Source organism: Parasteatoda tepidariorum, chromosome 8 (assembly GCF_982258835.1).
Source record: "Parasteatoda tepidariorum strain Cologne lab strain chromosome 8, Ptep-v5.0, whole genome shotgun sequence".
Taxonomy (NCBI): domain Eukaryota; kingdom Metazoa; phylum Arthropoda; class Arachnida; order Araneae; family Theridiidae; genus Parasteatoda; species Parasteatoda tepidariorum.
This window is the reverse complement of record NC_141762.1, coordinates 58277958-58294546: the sequence shown is the minus strand read 5'-3', so window position 1 is coordinate 58294546 and position 16589 is coordinate 58277958. Positions and strand designations below refer to the sequence as shown.

The 16589-nt window shown below is 30.4% G+C and overlaps 1 protein-coding gene across 1 annotated transcript; it reads left to right on the top strand.

Moving 5' to 3' along the window:
- The first annotated feature begins 29 nt into the window (after window positions 1–29).
- Window positions 30–15895, top strand: LOC110283564 (uncharacterized). Its single transcript, XM_043043105.3, has 8 exons — window positions 30–288; window positions 3110–3290; window positions 7576–7738; window positions 8559–8629; window positions 8880–9032; window positions 9990–10206; window positions 11049–11203; window positions 15148–15895. The coding sequence occupies exons 1-8, from the start codon at window positions 174–176 to the stop codon at window positions 15359–15361; spliced, it is 1269 nt and encodes a 422-aa protein (XP_042899039.2). The 5' UTR covers window positions 30–173; the 3' UTR covers window positions 15362–15895.
- The last annotated feature ends 694 nt before the right edge of the window (window positions 15896–16589 follow it).

Genomic DNA, 16589 nt, shown 5'->3' with positions numbered 1-16589 from the left:
CATTGTAACCGTAGCGATGAAACTGCGTTGCTTAGCAACTGTTGAATATGAGGCAGAAACGCAAACTGACAAAAATATTACTGCTCTAAAACATTAATAATCCTAATAACAAACAAAATTGACGACTACTCTCAAAATATTAATTGTTATTAACGGTTCGTAGTCTTCATTTAATGGCGAACATTATACATCAAACTGGATGTTCTCAGCTTATACCTGGAAATAATAGAAATGATGAGAATATTGAATTCAGTCATGGTGATAAATGTATTTCTCAAATTGTTGATGGTCAGTATATTTAGTTAGTGGTTTATGTGCCTCTATAGTTCTGTTTTAGAATTTCTATAGCACATCGTTATTTGTTTAATCCTTTTTTTTTAGTTACTAAACCTTGTTTTTATTAAAAAGTGAGCATTTATTATTATTATTATTTTCTCAGCATTTTTGTGGCATAATGCAAGGGCTTGAGACATTGATTTTTATCGTAAATTTATTAAACAAAATTACTAAATTTTATTGAATATTATTATTTGTGCAACTTGACACTTTAAATTGTTTTTAATAAGAAATCTGATTTAGATAAAATAAATTAATTAAAGAAACAACTTGATTGATGATGCTTAAGAATTAAGTGCAAAAAATGAAAGTGATAATTCGTATTTTTGTACCATTGAAATATGAAATATGGCAAGTAGAAATTGGAAAATATGATTCCCTGTCAAGACACTAGTCGAAAATTAGGGCCTCTTGATGCAATTTTTAATTTTTTTTTTCTCCTCCCCTTGTAAAGAATTTTTTGCGCTTGTAAAAAAAATGTTTTTACTGATTTTCAGAACTCATTTGCCCAAATATTGACTTCACGTAAGAAAAAAAAAATTATAATAATAATAAATTTTTTTTTACTCCGTATTCTTTAATTTTCAGAAATTTTTTTTAATCGTTATGGATTCCTAAAAATAACGTAACTTGAAATGAAGAATTTCAAAATTTGAATGAGCTTTGAATTGGAATTGTTTCCACCGAGAATAAATATGAACTTAATTTCATTTATTTTTAATAACATATACTTTATAAATGCTTTTTGTTAAAATTTAGAGATTTTACCCTAACAGCAATATTTACTTACATAAGAACTTTGAAATAAAATAAATTATTCTTCATATGTCTAATAATGGCAAGCGTATGATGTTTTTCTTAATGTATGGAGTAACAGTTTTGTTGGTTATTACGTAATTGCAGTTATCAAAAATAGTAATACATCCAAATAACCTTTTCCTCCTAATGATACTTAATTTAATTTGTTATGATTTGCGTATGCCAAAGTTCAAACGTATAAAACTAAAAATTTAGGTAGCTAATCGTATATTTAAGCAACGAGTGAAATGCTGCTCTGTTTTCTGAAAAAGTTTTAATAAATTAGTAGGGAATTAATTTGTAATACTTGTAGAAAAAGGATAATTACGCCCACTCTTTTTAAGTGTTATCCCAAGATAACTGCCATAAGCTTGCTTTTCATATGATAATTTGAATTTCTGATATGTAGTCGTGGTAAAATTGCTTAAAATGAACATACTAAACTAAATACTAATTTAAATTTCTTTACCACCAGAAAATATATCTTGACAGAACGGAGCAATTTGGCATCTCTGCAGTGGTTATATTTGGTTGTTCTTCTTCTTTGCGCAGGAATAAAGTGATAAAAAAAAATTACAAAGTGGTACTTTACGCTCGCCTTCCAATTAGGCGAACCGGATTCGAATCCCAGTCGATACGAATTCTGCATCCGGCTTGCACCGACCACATTGCTAACATGAAATATCCTCAGTGGTAGACGGATCATGGATTAGAGTCCCCTTGATGTCCGGCTAATCGTGGGTAGTTCTCGTGGTCTTCCTCTCCATGCAACGCAAATTCGGGTTAGCTCCATCAAAAGTCCTCCACGAAGGCAAATTTCTCCCAGTGCTCGATCTTCTTGGAATACTAGATCTCGACTTCGACCCTTGTCTTCTGGATTGTGTTCAAAATTACAAGGCTATGGAGCTGAACATTAGTAGTCGTAAACCCATAAAATTGGGTCGGCTGTTCAACGATGGTTATATAAAATTTAAAAAAAGCGGTACTTTAATTAGTATTAATTTTTATTTGTTTACTTTATGTGAGTTTAAGACATAAATGAAGGACTAAAATTCATTATACGAACCGCCGGATTCGAATTAGTACGATGTAGCTAAGCTGCCCACAGATTCTCAGTTTTACTCTAATATAACAAGTTTTAAAGGGACAAAACTCTTATTATTATAATGTTTCTAAAATATCTAAATCTATTTATTATCATTAATAATAATAATGATACAAAAAGGGGCAATGTATAAAATTACCCTTAAAGGTCTGACTGTGTAATTACGAAAAAATTTTAAACTTTTTTTTTTAATTTAAACCTTTGTTCATTAGCTTTCTACATCTCTTTAAATTTTTGCTCTGCAATGGACATTGCAGAAGTTTTTTCGCATACTGACAGACGAAACCTTTTGCAATAGATAACAGAATAACAATACTTTAAATGCATTTCAAAAAAAAAAAAAAAAAAATACTTAGATTTTGAAAAAAATCACTTTACGCTGGAATTCTCTAAATTTTGTATGTAGATTTTGTAAGAACTAATTTTTCAGCAAAAAATCACTATTGAACGATATATGCAATTCTATTTCATTGTATATTTGATATGTTTTTAAAGATTTTACTTCAAAACACACGTAACCATATTATTGATCCAGAAAAGAATTATTTTGATGTTTATGGATTACAATTTGTTACAGAGCTGTTAGCGTGAAGCAGTTTTATACTTAAATTGCCCTTATTTTGAAAAAAATATTTTACAAATTTTTAAAGTTTTCTTTAGATTTATAATTTTAGAGCCTCTGCTTACCGAAAAGAAAAAATTGCATAATTAATGTTGGATTGAAAAAAGTTGTGTTGAACTTTAATAGATCGATTGAACATTCATTAGGTTGAGGAAACTGAACAGTCGAAATGATAGAAGATAAATGTTTTATATTAGAACCCAGCTAGACTTTTCAAGAGCACGTTTTAAAAAACCACTGTTTTGTAGGATTGTCGTATCCGGAAAAGTTGATAGCGGATGCTTTCAATGCTCAACAGAGAGGGAGATACACAAAACTTTGGAATGAAAATTTAAACAAAATAGCTGATAACAACATTTCTGAAGCTTATAAAGGAAGGGATAAGAAGATTCATCAATGGAAAGAATTATTAAACAAAGAAGTTGATAGGTAAAGTATAAGTTTAATTTGCTTAGTGAAAAAGCATCGTCGAAGGCTACATCATCATATAAAAGTATGCTTTTTTTGTGAATATTATGCATTTTTCAAAACAGCTGTGAGTTTGCTGCAATTACCCATTCATGTTTTGTTAAGTTTAGCCTTTCTAAGGCCAGCGCTGTCTACGCTCAGTCTGAAAATGACGCCGAACATCAATATGGAGAAAAGCCACAGTTTTGTGAAAATGAAAAACGTTTGTGGTTTAATTTTTTAATGCTTAACAACTTTCCCCATTGCTGCAGTATAAACATTTTCACAAACTGAAAATAAGGCGTTAATTTTGGTAACTTTCATCGAGGTGAAAAAATATAGCAAAAATAATTCTTTACGGCAAGATTGAATATATAGTTTCAAATTATAGCTTTGCTTCAAGTGTGAGGCACTTAAATTGTAGATTTTTTATTTTCCTTGTCAACAGAGTTTCGAAGAACTTTGTTAATTGCTAAACATAGTGGAAGGAGCACAAATAATGCCTATTAACAGATATGCTATAGTTTTGGTTATAAAAAGAAGTGCAAGAGTGATGATTAAGGCATGCGTCTTTGATTTTAGAAAAACTTTATGCTAAAACAATACTTTTCCTACATACTATATAAATATGGTTCTGAATAATTTGATTTTTTTCTTTAAAAGAAATTAATATCTGATTATTATTTTCTTCAAAAAGTTTTGCTTTGTCTATATGATATCTAAAACTTTTTGTACAACCTCTGCATCCGTATGAGGAGGGAATAAGAATAGAGAATTAAATATTCTTTATAAAGCAAATGAGGTATTGTACCCCATGTCTTTTTTCACATTGAATCGAATGAAACTGAATTTGTGACGAGATAAAAAATTAGTTTTGAAGTACTTATAATGGTTTTATGTACAAAAAGTACAATGTTTGATTTGTACTTATTTACCCTTTCTAGACAAAAGAATAGGGATTTTTTTTTGCATTGATTAAAATGAAACTAAACACAATTAAATAGGACTGATATAGTTCTGAAATTGAAAGGAATTTTCTGTATAAAAATTACTATTTTTAGCTTGTACTTATTTAAAAAAACTTCTAAACTATTTATCTTAATAACTCCGATTTGGTTTAATTCAATTTAATGTAAAGATACACACAAGATACAATGCCTTGTTTGCCTTTATAGCTATGAGGGAGCACTGTCAAAATTGTAAATAAGAACGAGTCAAAAGCAGTACTTTTTAAGCATAAAATAGAATATCTTATATTTAAAAATACCTAGCAACTTATACATAGAAATTTCTAAACTAATAATGCATTTTATCGTGTTTGATGTCATTCGATTTAGTCTATAAAATGCATAGGAGGCTGTGAATCATTTGTCTAGATAGCATTGTCAGATGTATAATTAAGTATTAGTCCAACATTGTATTTTTTATTTGTAAATCACTATAACTTTTAAACTAGTATAATTAGGATAAACCTGTCTGTTTAAAGATATTCTATTACCTATAAAATCACTCTTATTTCTCTTTTTAAAAAAATAGGGGAGCGTACAGCGAAGAGCATGGGAGTTAGAGGTGAAAATAAAACCCTTAGATACTAATTTTTCAAAGAAGCTCTTTTTTGTCTATAATTACGGGGCTAGTTCTGTATTCGGACATTTTATGTATTTTTAAACCATTTGAATGGTTTCTAGCAATTTATTACACATATTTTTATCACAGAACTTTAATTTTTATGAGAGTAGTAGTTCGTGACCATCTTTAAAATGGTAACTTCTCTTTGCATTTTAATTGCAGATGTTTCTAAAAATGGTAAGCAAAAATAAGTTTTTATTTTAGTGAAGAAGTGACTTAAATTGTTTGTTGAGATGTAGTGGAGGCTTAAAAATGTTATATCACATGCTTGAACCACAGAACTTTTATTTCAAAGCGATAAATAGTAACACGTTCATCTTTAAAACGGTACCTATGTATTTTATATTATATTAATTTTTCTAAAGAGAACAGGAAAAAAAAAGTTTTTACATTTTGAAAAAAATTAACTAAATTGTAACGATTGCAATGGATACTGAAAAATTTAAGTCTCAGATTTACGTTGTGGAATAGCCTATGTTTTAATGGCAATAAACGATTCAACTTGTGTCCCTGTTTTAACCCTTACAAAAAGTTTATGCCTAGGTAAAAAATTTACCTAAACTTCAATGATAATTGTACAACAAAAAAATATTCTCACAAATTTAGATCTCGGATTAATTTTTGTGACCTTATCCTTCTTTTAATTGGTACAAGACCTTATCTACCTATCCTCTTCGTGCCATCTGGCACATAAAGTCTCTTTTTTTAGGCAACCCTGTCCTGAGACAGTCTTCTTGCCTCCTCCCATTCATTTAGTTTTGCTTTGCACAGAACTTGGTGTATGTATATTTGCCAAGTAAGCCTCAGCCTTTCTCTTTAACGTATACTATCAGGTGCCCAATTAAGTGCAATGTTAGCAGAGCTATTCCATCCCGCCGACCAGACTCCCCGTGTAGTAAATGGTGACTGATGCACGTGAAATCTGTCTAGTCGCAAAGTCTTCCATGTTCCCGTAGCAAATCAAGCCTCTGGGGGTACTGATCCAGGAGTTTCCTTGTCTTCTGGATTGATTCAAAAATTTCAAGTCTACGAAGTTGAACATTGGTAGTCGTAAACCCAACATTGGGTCGGCTGTTCAGCAACGGTTATCAAAATAAAAAAAAAGAATATGCCCAGTCCATCTTCATATGGTACCAAACACTTTGCAGCTAAATTATGAGAGTTCAATACTAGAGTACGACAACAGGCTAGAGTGCATGCTTGGAAAATAAGTGGACGCCAAGTTTTGTTCAAATACTGTCGTTTTTTGTTGGCACCCTCTTCCGATTTAGACACTCTAATCCAGGGCCTTTTGAATAGCGTAAACGGCCACCAGACACAATGTTTTTAAGTCTATAAAACAAGGGGTTTAACTATAAAATTTCAATTATTAAAAATGAAGCATTTTTGAGGCATTAAGTTTAACAATTGTAAATAGTAACCATGTAAAATCTGATATTTAAATAATTAATGAATGAATATACAAAAATAAAGGTGTAAATATTTATTTTTTTCTTTTTATTCAAATGTCTAATGCCTTTTATGTTTTACTAATTGTTTACATCATATGAGCAATTCGCAATGCACGCAGTAATTTTTTTCTTCTGCTAAATGCTTGATAAATTGTCCATAATTTTAATAACTCAATTTATGTATTATTCATTAAAACGATAATTACAACTGTGGGATACTGAGTACTTTTCTCTTATATGAAAGTGGATAAAATCTTTTTTAAGCATAAAGTATAAGTGTTTTAAAATATATATTACAAATATAACAGTGCATTTTATAATTATCTCAATATTTCAAAAATTGCCAGAGCAAGGTTAGCAGTTGCGATTGAGTGCCCGAATTACTAAAGGTACCGTCTGAGACACAGGTGGTACAACAATGGAAAGAAATAAATTTTTAAAAAATAATCTTATCAGGACTAAGAATTAGGATTCTCACGGGCAACCTGAGTGCCTAAGGGACCTCGGACTCTTCTGGAAGGTGCACATGCTCAAAAATGGTGATATAATAATCAATACGATATCCTTAAACAGCAAGAGACCTTCAGAGATTCAGCGGAGATCTAATTTTTAAATATGTTCGAGTGTATGGCTAAACTCGAACTGGGAAATTCGGGGTTACAACAGTAAATGAAAGCTTTTGTTATTTTACAAAATTGATGATAAAGAGTTGATAAAAAGTTGTTGACATAAGATAAATGAACCGGTACCTAAAATTTTAAAATCACACAATTTTCATTTTTCATAATTAATTTCTTTGTATAACTGATAGGTTTTCTTCCGCATTTCTATATACCTGCAATTACTTTAAAAAAGAAATTTTATTCGAAGTCCTACAATAAGATATATAAAGTTCTGGTTCTGAGATTTCACTTTTTAGTAAAATCTGTCGATTTACCTTAGAAATTAGTTTGAAAAAAAACTCTATCAGTGAAAAGTTAGGAATCGCGCTGCTCTACTGTTTCATTCAGGTACATGTCGACAGCTGTTTTTTTTACATCAATTTTAGCTGAATAATTTTTTCTTACTATGCTATTACAAAAATAAATAACGCTTCCTCATCGAATGATAAAGAAACTTATATTGCAAATTTAAATTTATAATGTTTTGTTTTCAATGTTTAAAGTGTTTTAAAACATGTGCTTTAGCTTAGCAAAAGAAATTGAATGTATCGAAGAATGTGACAGAGATGTTTTTAGAAAGCGGAATTACTTTGCTGACCTAAGCAGAGCGTCGCAAATGACAGCAGAATACAGAAAACGAATACCAGACCACACCTCGGATGATGAAATCGACATTTTGTTGAAACAAGTACGATATATGTATTAGTCTATTAATGTAGCTATTTTTATATACTTAGATTTTTATAGTGCATCATTAGGAATGGTTGCTAAATAAGTATTACACTTACATTCTGTTAAATATGGAGTAAAGAAATTACTTTAGAGAACAGTCTTATTTCTGTTGCATGAGATTTTGGAACAGATCTTATGTATTTTCACGTCTCAGATTTCAAATCTATAATCGTTTTCTCTCTACAAGCTACAGTTTTAATGCAATTCAACAACATATTCATAACTAGCATTTTTTAATATTCCCTTGAGTGAACACTAAATATCCTCTCTTTTCTGTTACGTAAGGAGTAGTATGAAGAAGGCAATAATATATTTCAGTAGATGCGATACGTTATGGTCATATGTTTTTTGTCTTCGTGTTATTTTAAAAGGAGCAGGCAAGTGTATATAAGGATATCAACCTTTATAAGCTCGTATATTCTTAAAAAAACAAAACTAAAATTACAGTTTTTAAAAAAGTCTGTAGCTTTCCGAATGAAACTAATATCAGATTTGAAATTCACGCACCCAAATTGGGTAGGATTAAATTATTTATACAAATGCAACAGAAATTTTGTTATCCATTGTAATTTACTGGTAAATATCGTTATAAATTTTATTAATTTCATGCTGATGATTGCCAAGATATTTAAAATTTCTATGTTTATTATTGATCAAAGCATGTGATTTTTCTGCTTAATAAGAATGGCACTATAATAATATAAAACAATTTTTAATGACTTTCTTTTCAAATTACATGGAGATGTACTTAAAAAAAATTACTTTAATTCCTGTAGGAACTTTGTAACTTGGGTAAAGCAGATGAAGATATGAGACAATGTTCAAATGATTTTAAAAATTGTGAAAGGTAAAATAGGTTTTAAATATTTTTTTTATTTTACTATAATTTATTACATAATGATAACGTCTGATATTTATTTCAAATTTTATCACAACTTCAAATGTGCATTTTCTTGTTTTTATTTCAGCTATTTTTCAAATAATGAAGATAATCCTTAATGTTTAATAAGCAAAGCTGCTAAGCTGGTTTTAATTGCAAAGATAATATCTGCTATTCATTTCTTGCAAAATATGTTTCATTTCTTTGTTATTTACAGAAAATTGAAGAATGCGCGATCTTCACTGATGTCCGAAGTCGAAGCAAAAGTTATGACTTTAAATGTCAATAGACGTTGTCAGCATATGGAACCTCTTTTAAGCTACCCTTATATACCAAGCAATCACCCCATCGATCAAATATACCGTCAAAAGTAAGACAAGCAAAAAATTGATTGCTTAAGGACTAGTTATTAATTATTGATTTCTTTTTATGCATTGCATATTTTATGTCATGATGTATAATATCTGTTTGGAAAGGCCATATGCTAGGCTCGTGAATAATAATTATATATATATATATATATATATATATATATATATATATATATATATATATATATATATATATATGTATGTATGTAAAATTTTATTAAAATTTTTCATTATAAAATTTTATTTTTTATCTTTCTTTCCTTTAACTTGAGAAATAATGTAAAATTTTAACATTACTACTTACATATGAATTTCATTAACTGGTTGCTAAATTTTATTTCCCAGTTATAAAGATGACACGAGTTCAGTTTAATGTAACACTAAGTATAAATTATAAAAGAAATAAGGAAAACTACTCGTTTACATTAACTATTCATGATAATTTGCCATCAACTGTGCACAACCCTTCTATTTGTGAAATTTCTATATAAATAATACATTAATCATTTGACCTTTACAACATTAGCGAATGCATTATTCACGTTTCAAATATTTTGTTAAGAAAGGAAAAATCCAATATTATTTTAAAATTCTGAAATTTAAATAAAGAGAATTATGCATCGCTTTTGAAAAATTACTGTTTCTTCATATGAACATTCAAGTCTAATTTTCAGGGTGCTGAGTAAGTTCTGATTAAAGTTAATATTGACACTGATTAAAAATGTGAATTAACTCACTCAGGAGTTTTTTTCCACTTCTGATTATAGAGATTAGTAAGTGATCTATCATACTGAGAGCAATAGCAAATCTAACCTTAAGACGTGTGGCCGACTGAATTGTTTGGCACAATCATAAAGTTAATATAGGTTTACGTAGAGCACTACACAAAACAATTTTTGTACTTAATTTTTATTTAATCTACACATTTGTAACGACAAAACTTTCTTTGATTTCAGTACAGAAGAAGAATGGGCCAAGAATTTAGATGATAAAATTCAAAATGCAGTGGATATTCGAAGAGAAGCCTCTAATGCTCGATGCCGAGCGGAATCTTTCATGAAGCACCATCTCAGTTGCACAGTTGATGCCTGGCATAGAACTAGCAAAGCCCTCATAGAATCTGTGCAAAGAGATGAGCGACGTTCGCATAACATCCAGAAACTTTTAAAAACGGTTTGTATTCTTAGAAGGGCAGCCTCTCCATTTTTGAAATACTGGAACTATTTATTAAAAATAATGGAGTTTGACTGCACCCCAGCGAGAAGATTGTTCTCTGTCTTTCTACATCTATTTTACCTATCCATAAATTCTACTAATTTTTAAAAATTTTCGAATATGACAAAAAGTTATCCGGCAGGATTTTTTTTTTTTTTTTTGGTAATTTCCTAGTTGATTTCATAAAATTTATAGTGGTGCAGAAATTGTTTGTTAAACAAGTATGTTCTGGGTGTTAGAGGGCTAGATTTTTAAAAAAAATACAGACAAGTAAGGATCTATAAGGATGCTCAAAATGTGTATTCCCTCACTGCACATTCCGTGGTATTAAGACTTAACAGGAACACGGAGTAACCAAAATTGTTGTTCCAACTTCGACGCATTATAATGCATGAATTAAATAAGACGCAAAAGTTGTGCTGCTTGTGCATATTTAAGCAACAAATATAGCTCTTTTATGGACAATAGTTATTAGTTAATTACGTGTGAAGCCTTCAAGTGATCGTCAAATTCTACCCAGAAACGTCTTAACATATCTAAGGAAAGGCTTGCTAGTCTATACTGAACTTAAACAGAGTAGGTTTGTGTTCCAAATTTATTAAAGATTTAACGCTTACAAGCAAATTGGTTTATACATTTACTTTATACCATAAGAAAAATATCTATTGCTGCAACAAGTGCAAGCAATTTAATTTAGTTATCTTAGATAATAATTTCTCATTAAAGTTAAAATGATAATTTTGTTTCATTTTGTAGTTTCAAATTTCATCGAAAAACCAAGATTTCTATTCTTTTTGCAGGTAGGGGAAAATATTAGTTCCACAAATCAGCGTATAGCATCCCTCCATGATGATTTGAGAGTGCAAGACCGTGGGAAAACGTTACAGTTGTGGCGTTTACAAACGATGACGTATCGTCCTGGACCAGATCACATCAGAGATGAACCTGTTAAAAAGTAGCTGACAATATTGTTTATAAACTAAAATAAGTATCGTAAAAAATGAAAGTAGCAAGTAACAAACGTCTGAGGGAGTATTTTGACCCTAGAATAGTTTATAGAAATTATGAAGAGAAAAAATTTGAATAAGGTTTTTAATTAAATAAATAATCCACAGAAGCTGATGAAGATGTAAAATATTGCCTAATTAACAAATATATTCGCTTCAAAAATGCACAAAAAGGAAATAACACTCGACATGTTTAAAGAATTTCAAAAATAGACGCCCATCTTCAAGACTAACCAGACGTAAATGAGGAGAAGCGAAAGTGATTTGAATTATAAAATAATAAAAGAAAACAAAAAAAAATTTAATTCTAAATCGATAAAACTTCTTTGAAAGAAAAAAAACGTGCTAAAAAGCAGCAGAAATTTAAAGAAAAGTAGCAATAAAGGAAACGAAGGAAATAAAAATATGACCACCGAAGCCGACGTCTTCAGGGGTACCGGCTCCGGTAGCCATAAAACAAAACCATTTCTAATTGAGGGAGAAGCAAATGCCTAAATTAACTCCCTCAGTGCCCCGATGGTTTTGCATGGAAGTCCAGGAAAAAACATGAAATACAAATAACCAATTTAGAAAAGAAACTCAAACAAAATCATCAGAAAATAATGATCGTCAAAAATAATGATTTGAAAAAATAATTTTCTGATGATTTTGTTTGAGTTTCTTTTCTAAATTGGTTACGGTTGGTTGGTTCTTTTCTAAACGGCCTCGGTGGTCATATTTTTATTTTTATTTCCTTCGTTTCCTTTATTGAATTATAAAACGTTTTATATTTTGAAGTGCTTGAAACATGTCGACTGTTATTTTCTTTTAATGTATTTTTGAAGCGATTGAAGTTTTTAATCAGGTATGGTTTTTAATAGTCAACTTTTTTAACTACGTAGCTCAAAGTATCATTTAATACTGCATAATCTTTACTTAAGTGAATTATTTAATGTGTCTCCAACTTATAATTCCTATATTTCAAGTGTGTCTTTAATCATAAAAATTACAAAATACTTTACCAATAAGGAAGATCTTATTGATGAAACTCTAAAAGAGCATGAATTTCTGTGTCTGAGCACGTTAAATCGGTTCAGCATTAAACCATAATACCGTTTTCTTGAATTTTGATGCCGTGAAAATGTATGGTGCAAATTTAATAAGGTGTTAAATTGAACCACATTTCAGTGGAAGTTATACCATATCGCTTAATATTATAGTTTAAATTATTATTATAATAAGGTTGCAGGCAGCAAACTTGAAATATATTACAGCTTGATAAATTTAAAGTTAACGCTATTTGAGCTTCATGCGCAAAAGTTTCCCTACAATTCACAAAGTCATTAATTTAGTTATCTATTAGTTTAGTAGAGAATTAAGAGAATAAGGTTAGTATTGCGGGTATCATAAGAAAACATCCGTACAAAATCTGTCTAATATTGTTTAAGCTCCAAAAATTTTAATAGTGTAGTGAGCTGTAAATGTATGCATGAAATATTACTCAATTTTCCAAGGAAATGAGATTATATAAAGATTTATTATGATTTTTTGCGAACCAAATAACAATTTTAAAAAAAACTAAAGCTTTAATTTGAAAAGTAATTTTATTATAATTTTTCGTTCAAAACTTTAATAACTTCTTAAATATTTTACAAGTGATTGATTTTAATGAAACTAATAAATACAAGAATTTATTTTTACACTGATACAATAATATCTGTCACTAATTTAATTATTTATCACTGCGAAATAACTGGCGAATAACAGCTATCAGAAAAAAACTACACATATTTTTCATACTTTTCTCATTATTTTGTATTAATTTAGATCTAAATATGGGGAAAATATTGTATCTTAATAGTTTATGGTTATGAAGTACAGCACGGAACACCGCTGTCTTTTCTGCGTTAAAGATAAAATCTTCCAAACGTGGATTACTAAACAATAATTTTTGAAATTTGCAGTTATTTAGATCTAAGCGAAACAGTCATTTATCATTAAAATTTCTTTAATTTAGAGAATCAATTATTAATATATTTTTGAATATGAATGGAAAAAAATATTTCAAACTAATTTTAGTTATTTTTTTAATTTATATTTTAATATGAATGTAATTCTGATAAACTAACAAATTTTTAATAACTATTTTCGCTTAAAAAAAGCTGGAAAAAAAAGCTTTCGCAGAAAAAATATACGAGTATGAAAGAGACACCGGTGTCCCATCTATGTCAAAGAGTTAATTCCTATGGTCAAAATTGTTGCCATTTTTTTCATATACGCAAAGATATTGGATACCAGCAAGTGACGACATCGTAGGTGAATCGTGGCATTTGTCGATACAGAAGCCAATCAGGTTCGATACAAACGGTGGCGTCGCTTACAAGTATTCAAGGAAAACTAATTTAAATCATATGGTTAAGCATAATCACTCCCCCTCTTCTCTAGTTTCAAGCACCCAATAGAAATAAGTATGATCTTGTTTATAATAAAACGTCTTTAAATGAGACATGATCAAAAAGTTTCCGTTTGAGATCGCTGTTGCAGAATACGTACCGGTGATTATTCCTAATCATCACTAAATTTAGTAAATGTCATACATTATTGAATATTTATCAAATTTATAGGTTTATTTTTATAATTCCCGGCTCGTAATGGGGCATATATCTTTTCGATATCTTTTGTGGAATAATAGAGTACCTATTGCAAAAAAAAACAACAAAAAAAAGAATATTTTTACTTTACACTAAAAAGTTCGTTGTTAAGAATCGAAGCATACTATTGTATTTTGATTTTAGAAATACCAGGGAAACAACACTTATGTCAATTTACCAAATTTATTGGTAATAAGACAAAATAACCGGAATAATCACATTTACCGCAATTTACACTAATGCAGGTGTCTTATAAATCCAAGCAGCGCCAGTGTCTGTGTTATTATTATTATTATTTTATCACGGCAGAATAAGATTCGATATATATACATCATGGAATAAAGAACGTTTATGTGCAATCTTGTCTGTCGAAAATCGACGTCGTAGAATGGAGCTCAAATCTTAGTGCTAGTCGTGATTCAATTCGATACAAGTTGATCTGTTAGGCCTTTTACAAGCATATAACGTAAGTACCCATATCGCAAATATTATTGCTCAGAAATATCACACACTTAAGTAGGACTCTCTCTTTGTGATTTTTTTGAGTTTACCTCTCCTTGAAAATACCAATAAAAAGTCAATGGCTACTTACTTAGACGAAGAAAAGCAGCAAGCAGTTTCAGACTTCATCTAGTAGAAAAAAGACGAGTCTAACCAAATGGTTATGTTCTAACAGGTGAAGTAGAGCCACGATCGCTCATCGGAAAGAACACTCGGCTCTCAATAAGGCGGAGAGATTCAAATCCTAGCGAGGGCTTGTTGTACGAAATCTTTTCCAAACTCGTACTAATTACACTGCTGACATAAATTTCCTCAGTGGTGGACCGAACATGGATTAGAATTCCATTGCAGTCGGGCTACCCAAGAGAGCTTAAAATGGTTCTTTCCGTGTAACGCAATTGCTGATTAGTTCTATCAAAAATTCCTCCACGAAGGCTAGTTTGCCCCATGCTTGATCCATTAGTTCTCTTCTGTTATGGGATAAGATCAAAATTGTAAGATTGATAATCCAAGACTCAAAATTTAATCAGCTGTTCAACATGGGTTAAATAAAAAGAAAACTGGTAATGCTGTTGGATGATTTCCTAAATGCTCAAGGTGACTGGCTCACCAAATCTGAATTCCTCAGTCTTCAAACGGAAACTTATTGGTCTCTCCTTATCTTTGCAATAGTGTCCTTTTCTAGTTCAAGCATAATGTTTCCTCTTATTTGAAACATTTTCAACATAATGCTGTTTTTCTTCTCTCCTATTTTCTTTTAGGATAGATGAAGAAGTCAGCAACATAGAAGCCAAACATACTTTTATATCTGAAAATTTGAAACAAAACAAAACACTTTTACATGAACTCATGAACGAGAAACAAAGAAGTACCCTGGAATTCGAAAAACTGTCAAGAAAGTTACACATCGAAAGGGAAAATTGCATCGGTTTGAGAAGATCTCAATCAGTCGAATCCTGCACTTCACCTTTGTGATATTGCAAAGCTGTAATCATTTAGCAAAACACGTAAATTAAGGATGGAAATATCATATAAGAACCCCACACTTTTTTATAAATATATTTATTACACAATGCATTTTTGTAACTTAGAATAAATTATTTTATCCAAATTTTACAACGAAACAATTTTGATACTATAAATCAACTGAGTACTTGCGCTTCACGAAGAAGAAGATCAGAGATACCCACACGTGTGACGTCAGCTGATCGCTTATAAACAAAATGGCGTATTTAAGTTGAGCGAAGTTTCTCCACAATCCACATGAGTCAGAACTTTAATTGACGTGAAGTTAATTTAATACAGCACCGTATCACGCATCGAATTTGTTGAAATATAATTCTTTCTCTTCTACGTCTTTTACTAAACTAATATTTGTTATTTGTTTATATATTTTACTGTAACTGCTTTGTTTTGTGTACTTGGCAACTTCGATACATAATTAATTTGTTTATGTTCAACATGGCCTCATGCCTCCTTTTGTGTTAAATATAGAAATATATAGTGAAAGAATTGAAATCTTTGTGTAAGAATATAAGTCACTTAATAGAATTGATACTTGACGGGCTTGGCTTACTAGAAATAGAATTTAAAGATCAGTTTCTGACGTAAGCAAATGCCACATTTTAAAAACCAATCAGATTGAGATACCCACACTACGTCATTTGCATGTATCCCATTAGCGCTGTTTTTTCAAAGCTCTGCCGCCAAGGAAAATAAAAAAGCTATAGCTTAAAATGCCTTACACTTGAAGCAACGTGATGATTTTAAACTACACTGCTGGACAATTGCTAAGGACGGATAACACTATCATCCATAGCAACCACAAAATGAAGGGAAGCAAAATGTGGAAAATTAGAATAAGTGCGGGATATAGTAAGAAGGGGTATGCGTATGTAAATTTTTTTGTCCACGTTTGTTCATCACGTGATAGCGCTGATAAGAGCTTTAAAGGTTTTGACGCGTTGTGGAGAGTTGTTGTTTCAAGTCAAATTTTTACAAGAAAGATTTAGTTGACGAACTTGAAATTTTCGGCATGTCTTCCCGATATTACTTAGATGATTTTAAGCGTGGCCGAATTATTGGAAAGATCGAAGAAGGGCGAAAAATAAGAGACGTTGCCAGGGAGTTCGACATCGCTGACGGTGTTGTCTAACGGCTGTGGAAATCTTTTAAAACTACTGGAATGTGTAGTAAGCGGCAA

What these genes read in the sequence shown, in the direction of transcription:
- LOC110283564 (XM_043043105.3), top strand. Translation starts at nt 174, where the DNA reads ATGGCGAACATTATACATCAAACTGGATGTTCTCAGCTTATACCTGGA. An exon ending in TATTTCTCAAATTGTTGATG is followed by an intron (nt 289 to 3,109) that starts GTCAGTATATTT and finishes ACTGTTTTGTAG; the next exon opens with GATTGTCGTATCCGGAAAAG. An exon ending in GATTTTAAAAATTGTGAAAG is followed by an intron (nt 8,630 to 8,879) that starts GTAAAATAGGTT and finishes TGTTATTTACAG; the next exon opens with AAAATTGAAGAATGCGCGAT.